Here is a 23,626-nt window from a genome sequence, read left to right as displayed (position 1 = left end):
GTCTGTGTGGAGTTTGCATGTTCTCCCCATGTCTGCGTGGGTTTCCTCCGGGTGCTCCAGTTTTCTCCCACAGCCCAAAGGTGTGCAGGTTAGGTGAATTGGCCATGATAAATTGTCCCATTAGTATCAGGGGGATTAGCAGGATAAACATATGGTGTTGCGGGGATAGGGTCTGGGTGGGATTGTGGTCGGTGCAGCCTTGGTGGGCCGAATGGCCTCCTTTTGCATGGTAGGGATTTTATGGTTCTATGATTCTAAATCCACTTAACCCGCACATCTTTGGAATGTGGGAGGAAACTGGAGGAAACCCACGCAGACACGGGGAGAACATGCACAGTCTGCGCAGACTGTGACCCAAGCCGGGAATCGAACCCGGGTCGCTGGTACTGTGAGGCAGTGGTGCTAACCACTGTGCCACCCTGAGGGCAGATGCACTTCGCGATATTATTACATCAGTTTGAGAACTTTACCACGTTGCTTACTGTCACTGGCCGCAGCAGTGCGCTAATGCAAATCCTTTCCTATCTAATGGACTGCAGGCTCACTGCACTCTGCCCAACAGGCTTGTTGGAATTAATGAATCTGCGATGATCTGTTAACTGGGGAAATTGAAATGCCACATCTGACAACCGACCACTGTACCTTAACTCAACATGTGAGTCATCACAGCACCCTGTAGGAGATAGTGTACCCCTTGTACCATCGGCCAGCCCTGGCACTGCAATTGGGTTGACGGCACAATGGAGTTGACCAGGTGGATTCCTTGTCTTGTGTGTCTGACTTATTATTGTCACCTGTATGTGTATACAGTGAAAAGCACTGTTTCTTGCGCGCTACACAGACAAAGCATAAGCACAACCTTTTGTAACTTCTTGCGCTATACAGACAAAACAAAAGTTCAGAGAGAAGAAAAGGAGAGAGTGCAGAATATAGTGTTACTTCAGAGCTAGGGTTTAGAGAAAGATCAACGTAATATGATAAAAGTAGATTACTGCAGATGTTGGAATCTAAAACCAAAGGAGAAAATGCTGGAAAATCTCAGCAGGTCTGACAGTAAGGAGAGAAAAGCTGACGATCATCTGGACTCGCAACATCAGCCCTTTTCTCTTATAGATACTGCCAGACCTGCTGAGATTTTCCAGCATTTTCTCTTCTGGTTTCAGTTTAATATGAAGTAGGTCCATTCAAAAGTCCACTGGCAGCAGGGAAGAAGCTGTTCTTGAGTTGGGTGGAAGATAACCTAGATTTTGTATCTTTTTCCCAATGGAAGAAGATGGAAGAGAGAATGTCCGGGGTGCGTGGGGTCTTTGATTATGCTGGCTGCTTTTCCGAGGTTGTGGGAAGGTTAAACAGAGTCAATGGATGGAAAGCTGGTTTGCGTGATGGATTGGGCTACATTCACAACATTTTGTAGTTTCTTGCGGTCTTGGGCAGAGCAGGAGCCCATACCAAGCTGTGATACATCCAGAAAGAATGCTTTCTATGGTGCATCTGTAAAGGTTGGTGAGAGTTGTAGCTGACATACCAAATTTCCTTAGCCTTCTGAGAAAGTAAAGGCATTGGTGGGCTTTCTTATCTATAGTGTCAGCATGGGAGGACCAGGACAGGTTGTTGGTGATCTGGACACCTAAAAACTTGAAGCTCTCGACCATACGTCTCATTGAGACGTATAAGATGATGAATGGGATGGATAGGATAGAGGTGGAGAGACTCTTCCCGCTCAGAAAGGACAGTAGGACTAGGGGGCACAGCCTCAAGATAAAGGGGGGGCGGTTTAGAACAGTGTTGAGGAAGAACTTCTTCACTCAAAGGGTGGTGAATCTCTGGAATTCTCTGCCCGTTGAAGTGGTGGAGGCTACCTCGCTAAATATTTTTAAAACGCGGGTTGATGGGTTTTTGATAAGAGAGGGGATTAAGGGTTATGGGGAGAGGGTGGGAATGTGGAACTGAGCCACGACAGATCAGCCATAATCTTATTGAATGGCGGGGCAGGCTCGAAGGGCCAGATGGCCTACTCCTGCTCCTATTTCTTATGTTCTTATGTTCTTATTTCTACTTTGTCCCCATTGATGTAGACAGGAGCATGTTCTCCAATGCTTTTCCTGAAGTTGATGACAATCTCCTTCATTTTGTTGACATTGAAGGAGAGATTATTGTTGCCACACCAGTTCACCAGATTCTCTATCTCATTCTTGTGCTCTGTCTCATCATTGTTTGAAATCCGGCCCACTACGGTGGTGTCATCAGCAAACTTGAAAATCGAGTTGGAGGGAATTTGACCACAGAGTCTGAATCTTAAGGCAGGAACTTGCATTTAGATAGTGCCTTTCACAGCCTGAGGATCTCAAAGTGCTTCAAAAACACAATGAGCGTTTTGTACAGAATAAAAACAGAAAATGCTGGAAAGCCTCAGCAGGTCAGGCAGCGTCTGTGTGGAGAAAGAATAGGATCAATGTTTCGAGTCTGGATGACCCCTAATTGTGCAGTTGAGGAGGTGGAAACAGGAAGTGGTGCAGATTAGAACACAAGGCAGCACAGTGGTTAGTACTGCTGCCTCACGGTGCCAGGGACCCTGGTTCAATTCTGACCTTGGGTGACTTGTTTGTCAGTATTTTGTATGTTCTCATTGTGTCTGTGTGGGTTTCCTCCGAGTGCTCCAGTTTCTTCCCGCAGTCCAAAGATGTGTAGGTTAGGTGGATTGGCCGTGCTAAATTGCTCCTTTGTGCTCCAGCATGTGTAGATTAGGTGGATCAGCCATGGTAAATACATAGAGTTACGGGGATAGGGCCTGAATGGGATGCTCTGTTGGAGAATTGATGCAGACCCAATGGGCCAAATGGCCGCCTTTTGCACTATAGGGATTATCTGATCCTTGGGATAGGTTGAAACTGAAGGGAGGTTGACAAAGATACCATGGGCACAAGACAAAAGGCGTGTTAATGGTGGTGTTAAAGACTAAAGAAGGTGCTGATCATGGCATAAAGGTAAGATGGCGGAATGTGTTAATAGGAGAGGTGGCACGGCAGCACAGTGATTAGCACTGCTGTTTCATAGCTCCAGGGACCTGGGTTCGATTCCCGGCTTGGGTCACTCTGTGTGGAGTTTGCATATTCTCCCCGTGTCTGCGTGGGTTTCCTCTGGGTGCCCTGGTTTCCTCCCACATTCCAAAGATATGCGGGTTAGGTGGATTGGCCATGCTAAAAATGTGTAGATTAGAGGGACTAGTGGTAAATATGTAGGGATATGGGGGTGGGGCCTGGGTGGGATTGTGGTCGGTGCAGACTCGATGGGCCAAATGGCCTCTTTCTGCACTGTAGGGTTTCTATGAGAATAAAGGTCAGTGTTCAATGAAAGCAAAACTAATGAAGTAATGACAGATATTGTTTTATGCTTTAATATAGTGCAGTTGTTGCAGTAAAACATCCTCGTGCCCTTGACAGGAGTTGTAAAGTACGGCTGATGTTGTCACTGTTCCAGTGTTTTATTCACAGGGTTATGAAGCTGTGTGAAGTAAGGTGTATTTTATCTTCACAGAAACGTGGGTTTATTCTGGTGCAGGCGGAGGCTCCCTGGTCTATCAGACAGGCACAGATTCTCCAAGTGTTCACTTTGTTTAGAGCTCCCTCAGAAAGCCTGAGTGCCGTTCCCCCACCTTCTCCCCGTAACTCTGCACATTCTTCCTTTTCAGAAAACAGTCTGATTTTTTGAATGCTTTCAATTGTATCTGCCCCCACCATCCTCTCAGGCAGCACATTTCAGATCCCAACTATTCAAAATCCTTTCCTCCTGTTGCTTTGCCAATTCCTTCAAATCTGCGCCCTCTCGTCCCTGATCCTTTTGAGTTTTTTTTTTAATTCATTCATGAGACATGGGCATCACTGGTTGGGCCAGCATTTATTGCCCATCCCTCGTTGCCCCTTTGGAAGTGGTCGTGTGTTTGGAAGGTGCTGTCTAAGGATCTTTGGTGAATTGCTGCAGTGCATCTTGTAGATAGTACACACTGCTGCTACTGAGCGTCGGTGGTGGAGGGAGTGGATGTTTGTGGATTTGGTGCCAATCAAACGGATTTATTTGTCCTAGATGGTATCTTGAGGGCGTCTTGAGTGTTGTTGGAGCTACACCTATCCAGTCAAGCGGAGAGAATTCCATCACACCCCTGACTGGTGCCCTGTTTTTCTGGTTTGATTTGATGTATTACTATACAGTGAAAAGTATTGTTTCTTACACGCTACACAGACAAAGCATACTGTTCATAGAGAAGGAGAGGGGAGGGTGCAGGATGTAGTGTTACAGTCATAGCCAGGATGTAGAGAAAGATCAACTTGTAGATGGTGGACAGGCTTTGGGGAGTTAGGGAGGTGAGTTAGTCACTGTGGTATTCCCAGCCTCTGACCTGCTGTTGTAGCCACTGTGTTTATATGGTGAGTCCAATTGAGTTTCTGGCCAATAGTAACCCCAAGGATATTGACAGTGGGGGAATTCAGTGATGATTACACCATTGAATGTCAAGGGGCGGTGGTTAGAGTGTCTCTTATTTGCGATGGTCATTTGTGTGGTGCGAATGTTGCTTGCCACTTGTCAGTCCAAGCCTGGATACTGTCCAGATCTTGATGCGTGTGAGTAGGCCTTACCAGTCGCTGTCAGACTGTACAATGTGCAGGCTGATTCAACCTGACCGTGAGATGTAGAAGTAGAATTAGGTCATTCAGCCCATCGAGTGCTCTGCTATTCAATTATGGCTGAGATGATTCTCATTCCCCTTCTCCTGCCTTCTGCCTGTAACCCCTGATCCCCTTATTAATCAAGAGCTATCTATCTCTTAAAGACACTCAATGGCCCGGCCTCCTCTGTGGCAATGAGTTCCACAGATTCACCACTCGCTGGCTGAAGAAATCCCTCCTCACCTCTGTTTTAAAGGAGCGTCCCTTCATTCTGAGGCTGTGCCCTCGAGTTCTAGTCTCTGCCACTAGTGGAAACATCCTCTCCAGATCCACTCTAATCAGGCCTCTCAGTACAAATTAGATCCACCCCCTATTCTGTGGAGATGCCGGTGTTGGACTGGGGTAAACACAGTAAGAAGTCTCACAACGCCAGGTTAAAGTCCAACAGGTTTAATTGGTAGCACGAGCTTTTGGAGCGCTGCTCCCTCATCAGGTGAGTGAAAATTTGCGTATATAGGCGTAATTTATAAATTGAGCCTCACCTTTCTAAACACCATCGAGTGAAGACCCAGACTCCTCATGAAAAACCCTTCATTCCTGGGATCATTCTTCTGAACCTCCTCTGGACCCTTTCCAAGGCCAGCACATCCTTCCTCCGATATGCGATTCCAAATGGGGTCTGACCAGAGTCTTATACAGCCTATCTTGTATTCCCTGCTCTTGTATTCTAGCCCTCTGAAAATGAAAGCCAACATTGCATTTGCCTTCCGAACTGACCAAGCTCCCTGCCTCGACCTTTACCCCCAGCTGCTTTGGCCCTCATTGAGGCTTCAGCGTCCCAGGGCTTCTGTCCTGGAGCACTGATCTCCTTTCAACTCACAGCCACAGGTTCCCTTCGAAGGATGATAGATTTCTATTTGTTGTTCTGAAGCCTCCTTCCTTTTCTATTTGCATCAGAGGTTAATTGCACCTCTTAAAACATTCGCTGGATCAACAACAAAGCCACATTCCAGCGATCAAGACGTACAGTAGACTTAACTAGCCAATTAATATCCTATTGACAGATACACAGTTATCTCCTTCCCCACATGCCTTCTCTGTGGCAATCTGTCTCTTTGATCTGTGACCTCCCACAACCGCATTAGTGACCAGAATGGTATCTTAACTGACTGCACACAGATTGATGAGTACTCTCCTCAAGTACTTTGCCTCTGTTGGTGTGTTGCAACTGGCTGCTCTGTTTGTTAAAAATTTATCCCGTCGATTTCACAATTAAAGAAGAAAGAAAATTACAGCACAGAAACAGGCCCTTCGGCCCTCCAAGCCTGCACCAACCATGCTGCCCGACTGAACTAAAACCCCTTACCTTTCCAAGCACCGTAATATTCTGTTCCCATCCTATTCATGTATTTGTCAAGACACCCCGTAAAAGTCACCTTAAAAATCCTTGGTTTGGCTCAGTTAACACAGCTTCTTTTAAGTTGACTCGTGCCTGTATATAGGATGGGGCAGCATAACGGCACTGCTGCCTCACAGCGCCAAGGACCCGGGTTCGATACCAGCCTTGGTTGATTATCTGTGCGGAGTCTGCACGTTCTCCTCGTGTCTGCGTGGGTTTCCTCCAGGTGCTCCGGTTTCCTCCCACAGCCCAAAGATGTGCGGATTTACATGGATTGGCCATGCTAAATTGCCTCTTGGTATCAGGGGTATTTGTAGGGTTAATGAGTAGGGCCTGGGTGGGATTGTTGTCCGTGCAGGCTCGATGGGCCGAATGGCCTCCTTCTGCATTGTAGGGATTCTACTCTATGATTGTCTGTGCGGAGTGTGTACATTGTCCAAGATTACATACCAATCGACTCAAGAACAGCTTCTTCCCTGCTGCCATCAGAGTTTTGAATGGAACTACCTTAGACTGAGATGATCGTTCTCTACACCTTAGCTATGACTATAACAATCACAGCTAGGTTTTAGAGGCCTAGTGGTATTATCGCTGGACTATTAATCCAGAAACTCAGCTGATGTTCTGGGGACCCAGGTTCGAACCCTGCCATGGCAAATGGTGAAATTTGCATTCAATAAACAATATCTGGAATTAAGAATTTACTGATGACCATGAAACCATTGTCGATTATCAGAAACAGTCTGAAGTCGCTGTCATAGCTAGGGTGTAGAGAAAGATCAATGGTAGTTCCATTCATAAGTCTGATGGCAGCAGGGAAGGAACTTGGTAGTCCTGCTTCAGGACTCTATTAAGGTTAATGTGCAGATTCAATTGGTTGTTAGGAAGGAAAATTCAATGTTAGCATTCATTTCTAGACGGCTAGAGTGTAAGAGCAGTGACTGCATCCTCAGTACTGCTGAGGCTGTATAAAGCTATGGTCAGACCCCGTTTAGAATATTGTGAACAGTTTTGGGCCCCATATCTAAGGAAGGAAGTGCTGGCCTTGGAAAGGGTCCAGAAGAAGTTCACATGAATGATCCCTGGAATGAAGAACTCCTCATAGGAGGAATGGTTGAGGAGTTTGGGCCTGTATTCAATGGAGTTTAGAAGGATGAGGGGGATCTAATTGAAAGTTACAGAATACTGAGAGGCCTGGATAGAGTGGACGTGGAGAGGATGTTTTCATGAGTGGAGAAACTAGAACGTGAGGGCACAAACTCAGAGTGAAGGGACACTCCTAGAGATGTGGAGGAATTTCTTCAGCCAGAGAGTGGTGAATCTGTGGAACTCTTTGCTGCAGAAGGCTGTGGAGATCAGGTTACTGAGTGTCTTTAAGACAGAGATAGATAGGTTCTTGATCAATAAGAGGATCAGGGGTTGTGGGGAGGAGGCAGAAGAATGGGGATGAGAAAAATCTCAGCCATGATTGAATGGCAGAGCAGATCTGATGGGCCAAATGGCCTAATTCTGCTCCTATCTCTTAAGGAAACTGTTCTTGAGTTGATTGGGAGGTGATTTCAGACTTTTGTATCGTTTTTTCAATGGAAGAAGGTGAAAGAGTGTCCAGGATGTGTGGGGGTCCTTAATTATGCTGGCTGCTTTTCTGAGGCAGCAGGAAGTGCAGACAGAATCAATGGATGGGAGGCTGGTTTGCGCGATGGACTGGGCTAAAGTCATGGCCCTTTGTAGTTCACCTCCACTTTGTTCTTCTGCGTCTTATTTTAGAATCGGGGATGTCTTTTGAAAAACTCAACCAGGGAGTGGAGATGTCTGTGGCAAGTCTTGCCTTTACTGCCCATCGCTGGCTAGTTAACTACTTTGTCTCCGTCAAACAGAAGTTGCACTCCTGGAGCTCCAATCAGTAGGCGCCTCACTGTGAATGGCCATTGTTCCTATTCTGTAGGAAGGGGATGGTGGGAACAAGTTTCCCATTGTATCTGATCCAGGCCTTTGGACAGCAGCTCTGGGAATACTTCAGGGTTGAATTTTGAGGAATAGTCGGTTCTTCGAATCCAATGTTCGTGCTGGGGTCAAGTGCAGCTATGCTTGGCGTGGAGAAGAATTATCGAAGGCTACTTTTGGCAGCGAGTCGGAGTTCTATAACAAAGGCAGCCATTGTAAAGGAGGAAATCTCGGCAAGGCTGTAATGAGAGAATCCAGCAAAACAATCCCATTTTTCTGCGATATCAATGCTAGGCAGTCCCAAAGAGGCTTGCCTTCTAAGGAAGTATTTGATTTTATTGTGTTCCAGTAGCCTCCGAACAGGAGTAAGATTCTGCATTGAATAGGAGCCATTCCAAAGACTGATTTAATACGAGGACTTGAATTACAGTAGAGGGGTTGGGTGTGATTAATGACTATCCAACAGTAAAAACAAATAGCTACTTCCTGAATAAGGCAATATAAATCGTTTTGCTCTCTGCTCTAGAAAGCTGCGAATATTGAGGCTGGCAGACACAGAATCCTGACGCATTCTTGTCGCTTGGACATGCAGTGGAGATTTAAAAACATGAACCGCAGTCTGAGCATTTAAAGTTAATTTATTAGTCGCAAGTAAGGCTCACATTAAGTTACTGTGAAATTCCTCTAGTCACCACACTCTGCCGTCTGTTCGAGTCTTGAATGTAGCCCAATCCATCACACACAAACCAGCCTCCCATCCATTGACTCTGTCTACACTTCCCACTGCCTTGGCAAAGCAGCCAGCATAATTAAGGAGTCCATGCACCCTGGGCATTCTCTCTTCCACCTTCTTCCATCGGGGAAAAGACACAAAAGTCTGAGATCATATAGCTGCACAACTTTCAGATTGTGGGAGGAAACCGGAACATCCGCAGGAAACCCACGCAGATACGGGGAGAACATGCAAACTCCACACAGACAGTGACCCAAGCCGGGAATCGAACCTGGGTCCCTGGCGCTGTGAAACAACAGTACTACCCACTGTGCCGTCCCAGTGCTACCTTAGCAGACAGACAGTAAAACAAGTCCGATTAAATAGAATGCCGCAGGTACTGGGAACCCGAGATAAAAACAAGAGTGCCGAAAATGCGCAGCGCATCTGGCAGCATCTGTAGGCAAGGGAATCCAAGCTAACGTTTCAGCTAATGTATCACAGCTTGGTATGGGCTCCTGCTCTGATCAAGCCTGCAAGAAACTACAAAGGGTTGTGAATGTAGCCCAGTCCATCACGCAAACCAGCCTCCCATCCATTGACTCTGTCTACACTTCCCGCTGCCTCAGAAAAGCAGCCAGCATAATTAAGGACCCCACGCACCCCTGGACATTCTCTCTTCCACTTTCTTCCGATGGGAAAAAGATACATAAGTATGAGGTCACGCACCAACTGACTCAAGAACAGCTTCTTCCCTGCTGCCATCAGACTTTTGAATGGGACCTATCGTATAAAATCATAGAATTCTACAGTACTAAAGGAGACCACTCAGCCCATCTAGTCTGCACCCACCATAATCCCACCCAAGCACCATCCCCACAACCCCATGCATGTACCCTAGCTAGGCCCCCGACACTAAGGGACAATTTAGCATGGCCAATCCACCTAACCTGCACATCTTTGGACAATGGGAGGAAACCAGAGTTCCCGGAGGGAACCCACACAGACACAGGGGGAGAACGAAGATGAAGTTACTGTGAAAATCCCCGAGTCGTCGAACTCCGGCGCCTGTTCGGGTAACAGTGGGGGAGAATTTAGCACAGCCAATGCACCCTAACCAGCACGTCTTTCGGACTGTGGGAGGAAACCAAAGGAAACCCAAGCAGACACGGGGAGAACGTGCAGATTCCACACAGACAGTGACCCAAGGCGGGAATGGAACCCGGGTCCCTGGCGCTGTGAGGCAGCAGTGCTAATCACTGTGCCCCTGTGTGGGGTGCAAATTGGGGTGCGGGGCATCCTGTCCATCTTGTCTAGCTTATCCTGAAGTACATCTGTGCTGTTCAGATTAATGAACGTTCCCAGTAACACTGAGATTGGTACATTCCCAAAATAAACAGGGATATATCTTTTTACTTTGCCAATGGATTCATTTTATCTGTTGTCCATTATCAGCAGTCTTGTCTCTTTGAGTGTGGAGGCTGTGGGTTGTGAGACCCAGCATTAGATTTGAATCTCTGCTGACATTTGCATAATGTACTGAGGAAGGCAAATGAAGTTCATTGCGAGGCAATGTCAGGTGATGCATTTTGGAAGAATGTGGAGAGATGATGAATTAGAGATTCTATTTTTAAAAGTTTTTTTTATTCATTCGGGGGACGTGGGCATCGCCAGTATTTATTGCCCATCCCTAGTTGCCCCTTGAGAAGGTGGTGGTGAGCTGCCTTCTTGAATCGCTGCAGTCCACGTGCTGTGGGTTGACTCATGATACTGTTAGGGGGGAAATCCCAGGATTTTGACCCAGCGACAGTGAAGCAACAGCTGATATGTTCCCAAGTCAGGATGGTGAGTGGTTTGGAGGGGAACTTGCAGTTGGTGGTGTTCCCCATGTATCTGCTGCCCTTGTCCTTCTAGATGGAAGTGGGTTTGGAAGGTGCTGTCTAAGGATCTTTGGTGAATTGCTGCAATGCATCTTGTAGATAGTACACACTGCTGGTACTGAGCGTTGGTGGTGGAGGGAGTGGATGTTTGTGGATGTGGTGCCAATCAAGCGGGGCTGCTTTGTCCTATTGGGACATTAGTGAACCAGGTGGGTTTTTCCAACAATTGACAATGGTGACTGCCTGTGTGTAGTTTGCACTGGGTTTCCTCCCAAAGTCCAAAGATATGCGGGTGGATAAGGCATGCTAAATTGATCCTTAGTGTCATGGGAATTAGCAGGGTAAATATGTAGGGTTACGGGAATAGGGCCTGGCTGGGATTGTGGTCGGTGCAGACTTGTTGGGCCGAATGGCCTCCTTCTGTACTGTAGGGATTCTATGACCTTTCGAATGTGGGAGGAAACCTGAGCACCCGGAGGAAACCCACGCAAATACAGGGGAGAACGTGCTGACTCCACACGGACAGTGACTCAGGCCAGGAATTGAACCTGGGTTCCTGGCGCTGTGAGGTAGCAGTGCTAACCACTACGCCACTGTGCTGCCCATAGATGACCCTGTCCAGTTGGTAGGGGGCTGGCCTAAAGGGGCTGTGATCAGAATTGACCAAAATTCAAGACTCTTACCGAGAACGTCTGGAGCAATGTACTGGACTTGGGACTAAAGCAGAATCCTGTTGACTCCGAGGGCACAGTCCCAGAGTAAAGGGATAACCCTTTAGAACCGAGGTGAGGAGGAATGTCTTCAGCCAGAGGGTGGTGAATCGCTAGAGTTCACTGCCACAGAGGGCCGTGGAGGCCATGGGGATTGCTAAGGGGATCAAAGATTATGGGGAAAAGGGGGGAGAATGGCTCTGAGAACAATATCGGCCCTGATCGATGGGCTGAATGGCCCAATTCTGCCCCTATATCTTATGGTATTATGGTTGTGAACCCTCAGCATTTCATTGTTAGAGGGATGGAGTTTAAAAACAGCAAGGTTATATTACAGCTGTATAAGGTGCTGGTGAGGCCACACCTGGAGAACTGTGTACAGTTTTGGTCTCCTTACTTGAGAAAGGATATACTGGCACTGGAGGGAGTGCAGAGGAGGTTCACTAGGTTGATTCTGGAGTTGAGCGTGTTGGCTTATGAGGAGAGACTGAGTAGACTGGGGCTGTACTTGTTGGAATTCAGAAGAATGAGGGGAGATCTCATAGAAATGTATAAGTTTATGAAGGGAATAAATAAGATAGAAACAGGGAAGTTGTTTCCACTGGCGAGTGAAACCAGAACTACGGGGGCATTGGCCTCAGGACTGAGCTGAGGAGGAACTTCTTCACCTAAAGGGTTGTGAATCTGTGGAATTCCCTGCCCAGTTGAGGCTCCCTCGTTGAATATTTTTAAGGCAAGGATAGATAAATTTTTGAAGAGTAAAGGAATTAAGGGCTATGGTGAGCGGGTGGGTAAGTGGAGCTGAGTCCACAAGAAGATCAGCCGTGATCTTATTGAATGGTGGAACAGGCTCGAGGAGCCAGATGGCCGACTCCTGCTCCTAGTTCTTATGTTCTTATAAAGAAATTACCAGATCATGTGTTGTGCATGGACATATGGCTTAGTGTGTTGTGAATTTTTGATAATCTGTGTCTTTCTTGCCTCACCCTGCTTTCTGACGGCAAACGTCCTTAGAAAGCACCAGATAATGTTGCGATGTAACTGAGTAACTTGAAACCTTGTTTGGAATGGCCGCTTCTCATAAATGTGATCTTGACTCTTGCAGAGAATCCAATTGATATCCTCCAGATACTGAACCTCCAGGACACCATGGAAGGGGTCCTAACTGTCGCAGGACTTTGTGCCCAGCGTAAAGGCTCTGAAGACCCGGACCTCGCCCTCCGGATAGAAAATAAAACACATTTTAGTGCGCTAACGACACAGTTATTCCCAGGTACGTTTACGCGGAGAAGTGGGACGAGAGTCCCTGGTGGCAGGTACTTCACACCAGTGTAAATATCTGGCTGCTTGGTCCAGGCCTCTTGGGCTACTTTTCAGCCAAGCTACAGGCTAAAGCTGTGAAGCAATGTGAGGAAAATTGGGATCATACCATACAATTGTATTTACTGAATCATACTGCACAGGAAGAGGTCAACATTGTTATCATCCAGATAGCCAATTGGCGAGGCAGTCTTTGTTCTGTCTAATATTTATTCACAGCGTGAAATATTACAAGCGTATACCTCCTAAGTCAACCCCATCATGGTATCAGTAAGTCTCTTGATATATGCTCAAGTGTAACTCTAATCAATGTCATCCACTGATATATGATTACACCCAATTAATGTACAATTAATAATTCGTCTTGGGCTCACTGTTTGGTGAATCTGTCCAGTTAATCCTACTCCCTGACTTTGCCCTCATAACCCTTAGCCTTTTATATAAAGTCGTTGAGATATATATAGCAAGGAGAAAGGCCTTTCAGCCCAACTCGTCCCTGTCGTTCCTAAGCTGAACTAGTCCCATTTGCCTGCGTTCTGCCCATATCTCTTTAAACCTTTCCCTTCCAGGTACCTGTCCAAATGTCTTTTAAGTGTTGTAACTGTACCCACCTCTACCACTTCCTCTGGTAGCTCATTCCATACACCCACCACCCTCTGTGTGAAAAAGTTACCCTTCAGGTCCCTTCTCACCCCTCTCACCTTTAACCTATGCCCTCTAGCTTTGGACTCCTCTATTCTGGGGAAAAGACCTTGGCTATTCACCTTATCTGTGCCCCTCATAATTTTATAGACCTCCTATAAGGTCACCTTCATCCTCCAGGGAGAAAAGTCCCAGCCTATCAATCATTTATCCAGTTTCCCTTTTGAAAGTTGGCATTGAATCTGCTTCCAGCTTTCTGGCAATACATTCCAAATCGTACCATTTTAAAAAGAACTGCTCCCAATCTCCCTTTGATTATTTTACCAATTGTCTTAAATCTATGTCATAGAATCATAGAATCCCTACAGTGCAGAAGGAGGCCATTCGGCCCATCGAGTCTGTACCGACTATAAACCCACCCATGCCCTACACCCATATCCCTACATATTTACCAACTAATCTACGCATCTCACGACTCTAAGGGGCAATTTTTAGCATGGCCAATCAACCTAACCCACACATCTTTGGACTGTGGGACGAAACCGGAGCACCCGGAGGAAACCCACGCAGACATGAGGAGAATGTGCAAACTCCACACAGACAGTGACCCGAGCCGGGAATCGAACCCAGGTCCCTGGAGCTGTGAGGCAGCAGTGCTAACCACTGTGCCACCGTGCTGTCCCAAACGATTTAGTTCATTGAGTAAATCAGGGTGAAGAGTGTGCGAGGTGTACAAGCTAATAGCAAAAACAAAATGGTGATCATCACTTTTGATGTCTGTCTCTTCTGGTCTTGAATTTTTTTGTCAAATATATTAAGAATTTTGGCCTCTCTTGAAACTGCAGATGGAAATTTTCCGGAGAACTTCTCCATCTTCACCACGCTGAAGGCCAAGAAAATGTCTCAGTTCTTCCTGCTGTCCATCTACAATAAAGAAGGGATACAACAGCTCGGGGTGGAGATTGGGCGAAGTCCCGTCTTTCTCTATGAGGATCAGAGAGGCAAACCAACCCCTGAGGATTATCCCATCTTCAAAAAAATCAACCTATCCGACGGCAAGTGAGTGCAACACGGTTTGGTCCTCCTTAGCGGGCGCGCTGGAGCCATGTTCCTCTGCCAAAGCCTTTGCGCGAGTCACGGACACGGTCAATGAGATGTGGTGGGAACCCAATGATATTGTCATTTCTTTGGTCCAAAATATGCTTGGCTGAATTCCAAAAATCTTCAACATTTTAGATAGCGAGGTGGACAACTGCTCTAGGGGTTTTGCTGGTACCAGGGATCAAACAGCTAGGGCAAAGCTAAGGTTCATTCTGTTTTCCCTTAGCTGAGGGATGCCACTTTAACGTGGAGGACACAGATAATTGCCTGGCAGTCACACGGTCAATATATCTTAGCAGCAGTGCGATCAAGAGGATTAATTGGAAATTAATGGTGGGATGTTCCATTTCCACACCCCTCTCCACATAGACTGGGCGATACTCAGGAGAATCATAGGATCCCTAAGTGCAGAAGGAGGCCCTCGGATCCATTGTGTCTGCACTGACTCCCCAAAAGGCATCTTACCCAGGCCCTATCCATGAAATCTTGTGCATTTAACCAATCCACCTAACCTGCACATCTTTGGAAACTAAGGGACAATTTAGCATGACCAATCCACTTAACCTGGACATCTTTGGACACCTAAGGGGCAATTTAGCATGGCCACTCCACCTAACCTGCACATCTTTGGACATTAAGAGACAATTTAGCATGGCAAATCTCCCTAACCTGCGCATCTTTGGACATTAAGAGACAATTTAGCATGGCCAATCTCCCTAACCTGCGCATCTTTGGACATTAAGAGACAATTTAGCATGGCCAATCTCCCTAACGTGCACATCTTTGGACATTAAGAGACAATTTAGCATGGCCAATCTCCCTAACGTGCACATCTTTGGACATTAAGAGACAATTTAGCATGGCCAATCTCCCTAACCTGCGCATCTTTGGACATTAAGAGACAATTTAGCATGGCCAATCTCCCTAACGTGCACATCTTTGGACATTAAGAGACAATTTAGCATGGCCAATCTCCCTAACGTGCACATCTTTGGACATTAAGAGACAATTTAGCATGGCCAATCTCCCTAACCTGCGCATCTTTGGAAACTAAGGGGCAATTTAGCATGGCCAATCCCCCTAACCTGCACATCTTTGGTCACTAAGGGACAATTTGGCATGGCCAACACCCTAACCTGGACATCTTTGGACACCTAAGGGGCAATTTGGCATGGCGAATCTACCTAACCTATTCATCTTTGGTCACTAGTGCGTTTGGGCAGAATGGAATGGTGTAAGAATGGGGAGTTGGAGAGGGGGAGTTGACAGTGTGCCCTTGAGTTAATTCTGGGTTTGGGTGATTGAATTCAGTTCCAACGAGAAGAACCTTTCATAGAATTTCATTGAATCCCTAAAGCACAGAAGGAGGCCATTCAGCCCATCTACGCAAACTCTTACCCAGGCTTACCCTGTAACCCCACATATCCACTCCACTAATCTCTCTAACCTAGACATCTTTGGACTATTGTGCTTGCCACGCAGTGTGTTTTTAACCCTTATACAAGAATTGCGAGTAGACCACTTGTTCGTATGATATTTATTTACACACACATTTAATAAACCCAATCAGCAATATATTATCTTACAGAAATACTGAAGTTCAATTTCAATACTAGACTTTGACTTAACTTTTGTGTGACTGGCGAGTACCTGGGCAGATATTGGCCTTTACCTGTGCGCCGGTTTCTGTGGTCCTCTGCGTAACCTGGTCCTTTGGTCTGTCTGACACTCTGTCCCTGGCCTTCCTTCCTTCTCGGGTGTGGTGACTCTCCTTGTGCTGGTCGTTGCTGGCGATGGTCGCCATTGTTGTTGCTCGTTCGTGTGGGTCAGAGAGAGATTCTTGATTGCGCAGCACCCTTTATACCCTGTTGGGTTTCGCACCCCTTTTGGCCATTGCCAATGAATCGATCAGGATTTGATCACTCTGATCGATAAAGTGTGCCACACCAATCTCTGGGTGTGTCCCCAACGACCATGACTGTAGATGCTGGGGGCACGTAGAATACAAACCTCCCTCCCAAATAAGGGGTTATGGTTCCCCCTCCCCCCCCCCCCCCCCCCCCCCCCCCCAACACCCCTTATGTCTGGTAAACAACCCAGTTTGACCAGAAAGTTCCCTTTGTCTGAAGATGGCCCAGAACCTGTGTATTCAGTCAACTGAGCTCCAGCCCATTTATCTCTATCTCTTAGGCTGCAGCCTGCTGTTTTAGTGCTTGCCCAATTATCCCAGCGTGCTCTGTAAATCACCCTTTTAGGTGGCCCGTTTGGCCACAGTCCCCCCTGTTGATCCTGAACTCGAAGCGTGATGTATCACAAACTCCGAACCAATATCTGGCAGGAATTCCCCAATCACTCCACAGTCAAGCAAGGCCCAGCCATTGGCATGCACAGTAATAATACATCTGTACAAGATATTGACATTCCAGAAGCTACAGACAGCAACACTCTACAAATACAAGCAACCACATAGTCTAAACACCATTATTACAAGAAGCCAATTACAAAGCAAAACATTCAAATAAACATTACAATAAAGTATTTGCGAATTCGAGGATTCAATGTTAGGGTTTCCAATGGTTCATTAGAGCAAATTGCAAAATGGCAGGTTTCCCGTGCTACTAAATTAGAGGGCAAACCTTACATCCTGCCTTTGGGTGATTTTTTTTTTCATCGGCTGAATTGGACTGTGAGGATGACGGGATATTCCAGGGTGAACAAGATCAGTAATACCACCTGGTGCGATGTTACACGGACAAATGGGTAGATTTGGATGTTTGATCCCCAGTTCCAATGATCTTTCCACCATGACTTGACTTTAATTCCCCTTTTCACCTCTTGGGTCTGCTGTATTATTCTGGTGAAGGGTCTGGGACCTTAGCCAATTTTGTCCGAATCTGATTCAAAGATTTACTAGGATGCTTCCGGGACTTGATGGTTTGAGTTATCAGGAGAGGCTGGATAGACTGGGATTTTTTCCATGCAGCGTAGAAGGCTGAGAGGTGATGTGGCATAATGAGGGGCACAGATCAGCTACATAGATAATATCTTTTCCCAAAGGTAGGGGAGACTAAAACTAGAGGGCATAGGTTTAAGGTGAGAGGGTAGAGATACAAAAGTGTCCAGAAGGCCAATTTTTTTCACACAGAGGGTAGTGAGTGTCTGGAACAAGCTGCCAGAGGTAGTAGTAGAGGTGAGTACAATTTTGTCTTTTAAGAAGCATTTAGACAGTTACATGGTTAAGATGGGTATAGAGGGATATGGGCCAAATGCGGATAATTGGGATTAGCTTCAGGGTTTAAAAAAGAGGTGGCATGGACAAGTTGGGCCAAAGGGCCTGTTTCCATGCTGTAAACCTCTCTGACTCTGTGAATCTAACTCCTCCGGCAGGTGTTTTAGGCTTGTCATATACTCCCCTAGCATGTGCCAGTGGCGTTCGAGTCTACTCTCTTCCTCTTATGAATATCTATTAGTTGAATGAAGCCCACTCTGGCTGGTATGTCTGGTTTGATGCAGAATGTAGTGTTAGTAATGTTACAATGTGTTTCAGGGAGGTGGTGAGACAGTATCTCCCTACTCCCTTGTAAGCTACCCGGGTTATGCGTACGTCCAGGCTACAAGCTTCTACTGAGCAATTAGTGTTTGTTCTGAAGCCATTCAGTGCGTACTCATTTAAGTAAACTGGGTGTGGGCGTGTGATTATTTTGTCAGTTTGCTGACATCTGTCCAAAGTAGTGCCTATGAGTCTCCCTTCTTTCTCCACTATGTAGAGTAAAGTGCTGCCGTTCCCTATCTAGATATCCTCATGGATAGTCCCTATATTTTCCACTTCAGTTCGACCCGGAGCCCTGATATCATTCCCAGGGCTTTCTCTGGAGCCCCTTTGCAGTCACCATTGAATCAAACTTTGGTCAACTGTTGCATGGGGCAGCTAGATAACTCAGGGTGTTTCTTACCCATAAATAGGTGGTTCCATCTGTTCATCACTAACCCAAGACAGAACCTGTCTATGGCGTACCTGTTCTAGGTTTTCCCTTAGCTGTTCTATCACCCATTGTCCATATGCACTACATAAAGCCTGGTTCTGCTTGCGGTCATCATCCTCCCAGCTTTTCCCAAATAATTTAATTGTCTTGGCATGTCCTTCTAATGCAGCTACTATGTGGCTGCTGGCTGTGTTCCCAGTCAGTCTGCCTTCAGCATCTTCCTGATTGTCCTCATTAATGGAATTCAGTGTCTGTTTAACCTGTTGGGCCAGAATCCTAACGTTATTGTCCAGTGTGGCTAAATCAAGGGCGTTGATGGTATCTACCCCTGCCCCGAATGCTGTGGCCCTGTCACTCACTAACTCCCTCTTGGGTCTTTCCTGTCTTTCATCCATTCCTATCTTCCATCCTAACAGTCTGCGAGTCAAACGGAGGTATGATCTCTTAAGTTGAGTAGAGCACCACTCTGGCAGTTGGGTCCCAGCGATATCCATCGCCACAGGTACCAGTTTGTGGTGGATGTTATCATACAGGGTTTTCCCTGTGTGTTTTAGTATCAATCCATTCTCTGGCCCAGGCGTGGCTTCAGGACAAATTGAGTGAGATCATTTTGGGGTTGGCTTCAGCCCAGTTCTTATTGCATACAATGCAAAGTTCCCCTCTATGAGTGTCTCGGGGCGCCACTGCCCAAGCTCGAATTCTTCTTCTGGGTTATTGGCCAGACATCCAATTTCGGGGATTTTTGAAAATCCCCAACAATCCCCTTCTGCAGTGCGGCAGGCACAACAAGTGTCACGCTCTGTTTAAACCCTTATACGGTGAACAAAGAATTGCAAGTTAGACTTCTTGTTAGCACAAGAATATTTATTACACACATAATTAATCACCCACCCAATCAACAACAAAATATCTAACAGAAATATTAAAGTTCAAGTCTAGTACTAGACCTTGATTTAACTTTGCGTGACTGGCGAGCACCCAAGCAGATTTATCTGTGCGCTGGTCTCGGTCGTCCTCTACGAGGTCTGGTCCTTTGGTTTGGGTCTGACACTCTGTCTCTGGTCTTCCTTCCTTCTCGGGTGTGGTGGCTCTCCTGGTGTTGGTCGTCGCTGGCGATGGTCACCAGTGTTGTAGCCCGTTCATGGGGTCAGAGACAGAGAGAGAGATTCTTGGTTGTGCAGCACCCTTTATACCCCATTGGGTTTCACGCCCCTTTCGGCCATTGCCAATCAATCGATCAGGACTTGATCACTCTGATCGATAAAGTCCAATCGGGTGCTGCCATACCAATCTCTGGGTGTGTCTCCAACGGCCATGTCTGTAGGTGTTGGGGGCATGTAGAACACACACCTCCCCCCCAAATAAGGGGTTTCGATGCCCCTATGTCTGGTAAACAGCCCAGTTTGACCAGAAAGTCCTCTTTATCCTGGAAATGACCCATACCCTGTGTATTCACTTGTGTAGGTTGCAACCTGTTTATCTCTGTCTTTTAGGCTGCAGCCTGCTGTTTTAGTTCTTGCCCAGTTATCCCAGTGCGCTCTGTAAATCGCCATTTTAGGTGACCCAGTTGGCAACAGGCCCTAAGGGGCGATTTAGCATGGCCAATCCACCTAACTTGCACATCTTTGGACACTAAGGGGAAATTTAGCATGGCCAATCCACCTAATCTAGACCCCAACCTCGTTTCTGGGTAAAAAAGATTTTTCATCACATCACATTTGCCTTTTCTGCAAATTGCTTTAAACCTGTGCTCTCTTGTTCTGGCTCCTTTTTCCAAGTGGGAACAATTTCTCCCTATCTACTCTGTCCAGCCCTCATCATGAGCTTGAACATCTCTGTCTAATCTCCTCTAAGCTTTCTTCTCTCCAAGGAGAACAGTTCCATCCTCTCCAATCTATCCTTACAACCAAAGTTGTGCTTGAGGAGGATCATCGCTGATGTTTGAAATAAATGGGTGGCAAAGTGGTTAGCACTGCTGCCTCACAGCTCCAGGTATCTGGGTTCGATTCCCTGCTTGGGTCACTGTCTGTGTGGTGGTTGCATGTTCACCTGCGTGTGTTTCCTCCGGTGCTCTGGTTTCCTCCCACATTCCAGAGATGTGCAGGTTGGGTGGATTGGCCTTGCTAAATTGCCCCTTCATATCCAAAGATGTGTAGGTTAGGTGGATTGGCCATGCTAAATTACCCCTTGGTGTCCAAAGACATGCTGGTTTGGTGCATTGGCTATGCTAAATTCTCCCTCAGTGTACCCAAATGGAGTGTGGCGATGGGAGGATTTTCACAGTAAATTCATTGCGGTATTAATGTAAGCCTGCTTGTAACACTAATAAATAAACCTTTAAACTATTGGTACCAAAGTTCCTACAATCATGTATACCAAATCGGTGAATATTCTTTACGCCGATAATATTGAGTGATTCTATGCCAAGAGTGACTGTACGCCTTTTCTGATGGGAGTGGGTCAGTACCTGTTGGTTGTGTTTTACAGGTGGCACCGGGTGGCGCTTAGCGTCGAGGGGAAGAACGTCACGATGATTGTCGACTGCAACAAGCAGGTGACTGAGCCTTTGGCTCGAAGTGACGACCCAGTTGTCAACACAAATGGAGTGACAGTCTTTGGTACGAGGATACTGGATGAGGAGGTGTTTGAGGTCAGTGAGCGAGCTCGTCATGTCAGTGCTGCCCATTGGGCTTATTTCTGGCTCCTTCTGTCCCCATCTCGGGTTCCTCTATGTTGGTCAGTTCGTAAAGAAATCTGCCTGGATTAGAAGTTCTGAGCTATAAGGGAACCTATATTCGGGAAGGCGATAGCCTAGTGGTATTATCATTAGACTACTAACCCAGAAACTCAGCTGATGTTCCGGGGACTCGGGTTCAAATCCCACCGCAGCAGATGATGGAATTTAATTTAAAAAATCTGGAATTAAGAATCTACTGATGACCATGAAACCATTGTCGGAAAAACCCATCTGGGTCACTAACGTCCCTTTAGGGAAGGAAATCTGCTGTCTTTACCCAGTCTGGCCTATATGTGACTCCAGAGCCACAGCAATGTGGTTGACTCTCAACTGCTGTCTAAGGACAACTAGGGATGGGCAATAAATGCTGGCCCAGCCAACGGTGCCCATGTCCCACAAATGAATGAAAGAAAAATAAGGAGAGGCTGGACAAACTGGAGTTGTTTTCTCTGGAGTGGTGGAGGCTGAGGGGAGACCTGATAGAAGTCTATAAGATGATGAGAGGCAGAGATAAGGTTGACAGTCAGGATCTTTTCCCCCAGAGTTGAAATACTAGGGCAAATGAGAGGGGAGGAGTTCAAAGGAGATGTGAGGGGCAAGTTTTTTTTACAGAGTATTAGGTATCTGGAAAGCACTGCCAGGGTGGTGGTGGAGGCAGATATGATACGGGCGCTAAAGGGGCTTTTAGATAAGCGCATAAATATGCAAGGGATAGAGGGATATGGAGCAAGGACAAGCAGACGGGATTGGCTTAGTTTGACATCCTGTTCGGCACAACATTGTACCTGTGCCACACTGTTCTATGTTCTAAAGGCGCTGAGCTGTGCTGAGCTGTTCCACAGTAAGAAGTCTCACAACACCAGGTTAAAGTCCAACTTTAAGTTAACTCCAAGTTGGACTTTAACCTGGTGTTGTGAGACTTCTTACTGTGTTTACCCCAGTCCAACGCCGGCACCTCCACATCCTGAGCTGTTCCAGGCAGAGAAGGAAGTTCCCAGGTAATGGAATCCCTGCATCACTTACTGATCTCAACTCGGCCTCGGGTCAAATGATTTCAAATTGACTTTGTGTCTGTGTTGAGGGGGTGGGTAATATTTGCTCTGAATTCCTGACCACCATTCCTTAGGTGCAGAAAGGGGTTGGGCTAGAATATGTTGTCTTTCATAGTTGAATAGTCTCACTCACTTGTATGGCTTTGCAACGATACTAATACATGCCGAGACTGAGGCCCCGAACACAAAATGGGTAGGAAACTGGAAGGAGACAGCAGGATAAGCGGAATACATTCCTGTCTGAAGGTTCTGCGCAGTGTCTGAAATCTCCAGACATTTGTGACTCACTGTCGTAGAGAGGATGGAGAATCTGACGTTTAACCAAATGCCCGTTCACTACAGCAGGAGAGAATCCCGTCCAGTAAAGGAAGCAAACGCTATTCACAGCGAGAGGATTTGAGGATAGGGATAGGGATGGTTTGCTGCAATTTTATAGGGCGTTGGTGAGGCCACAGCTGGAGTATTGTGTGCAGTTTTGGTCTCCTTATCTGAGGAAGGATGTTTTGGCTATAAAGGGAGCGCAGCGAAGGTTTACCAGGCTGATTCCTGGGATGGCAGGTCTGTCATATGAGGAGAGACTAAGTCGGTTAGGATTATATTCACTGGAGTTTAGAGGAGTGAGAGGGGATCTCATAGAAACTTATAAAATTCTAACAGGGTTAGACAGGGTAGATTCAGAAAGAATGTTCCCAATAGTGAGGGAGTCCAGAACTAGGGGGGTCATAGTTTGAGGATAAAGGGTAAACCTTTTAGAACTGAGGTGAGGAGAAATTTCTTCATCCAGAGAGTGGTGAATGTGTGGAATTCACTCCCACAGAAAGTAGTTGAGGCCAAAATGTTGTCTGATTTCAAGAAGAAATTAGATACAGCTCTTGGGGCTAAAAGGATCGAGGGATATGGGGGGAGGGGCGGAAGGGGGAATCAAGATATTGAATTCAATAATCGGCCATTAAAGGGATCAAAATGAATGGTGGAACAGACTTGAAGGGCCGAATGGCCTACTCCTGCTTCTAGTTTCTGTGTTTCTATGTGTGGACACAGTAAGAAGTCTGACAACACCGGGTTTAAGTCCAACCGATTTTTTTTTGATAGTAAACTCACAAGCTTTCGGGGTTTGTCCCTTCGTCAGGTGAGTGGCCTCAGACAGAGCGTATCGGTTGGATTTAAACCTGGTGTTGTCAGACTTCTCGCTGTATTTACCCCAGTCCAACGCCGGCACCTCCACATCATTCCTACATGTGGACAGCTCACTCCTAAACATACACCTGGTGATGGATTTTGGGCTGATTTCTACCTTGGCACCTACCCGTGAGTGCTGTTAAAGTAAACCCCCTTCTGGTTAATACAATGGTGTGACAGAACTGGCCTACATTGGGCCAGTAGATTAGTGGAGATGTAGCAGACACTGGTTGTCGAAAGGATTGTGTGTTGACGGACAGCATTCTAGACATCCTCCAGATGTTTCCCACACCTGGTTTCCGCGTC

At 46.6% G+C, this 23,626-nt stretch overlaps 1 protein-coding gene across 1 annotated transcript in view; it reads left to right on the top strand.

Annotated features, from left to right (window-relative positions):
* The window catches only part of LOC145361085 (uncharacterized), a 266,002-nt gene that overhangs the window by 36,793 nt on the left and 205,583 nt on the right, over window positions 1–23,626 (top strand). The window contains exons 2-4 of the mRNA XM_080216669.1: window positions 12,412–12,579; window positions 14,114–14,327; window positions 20,840–21,002. Of these exons, the coding sequence (XP_080072795.1) occupies window positions 12,412–12,579; window positions 14,114–14,327; window positions 20,840–21,002 (545 nt within the window). The remainder of the gene's footprint in view (window positions 1–12,411; window positions 12,580–14,113; window positions 14,328–20,839; window positions 21,003–23,626) is intronic.

Source organism: Carcharhinus amblyrhynchos, chromosome 33, assembly GCF_965287045.1.
Source record: "Carcharhinus amblyrhynchos chromosome 33, sCarAmb.v2.hapA, whole genome shotgun sequence".
In the NCBI taxonomy this organism is placed as follows: domain Eukaryota; kingdom Metazoa; phylum Chordata; class Chondrichthyes; order Carcharhiniformes; family Carcharhinidae; genus Carcharhinus; species Carcharhinus amblyrhynchos.
The sequence above is the reverse complement of the archived record's forward strand: the minus strand, read 5'-3'. Positions and strand labels throughout refer to the sequence as shown.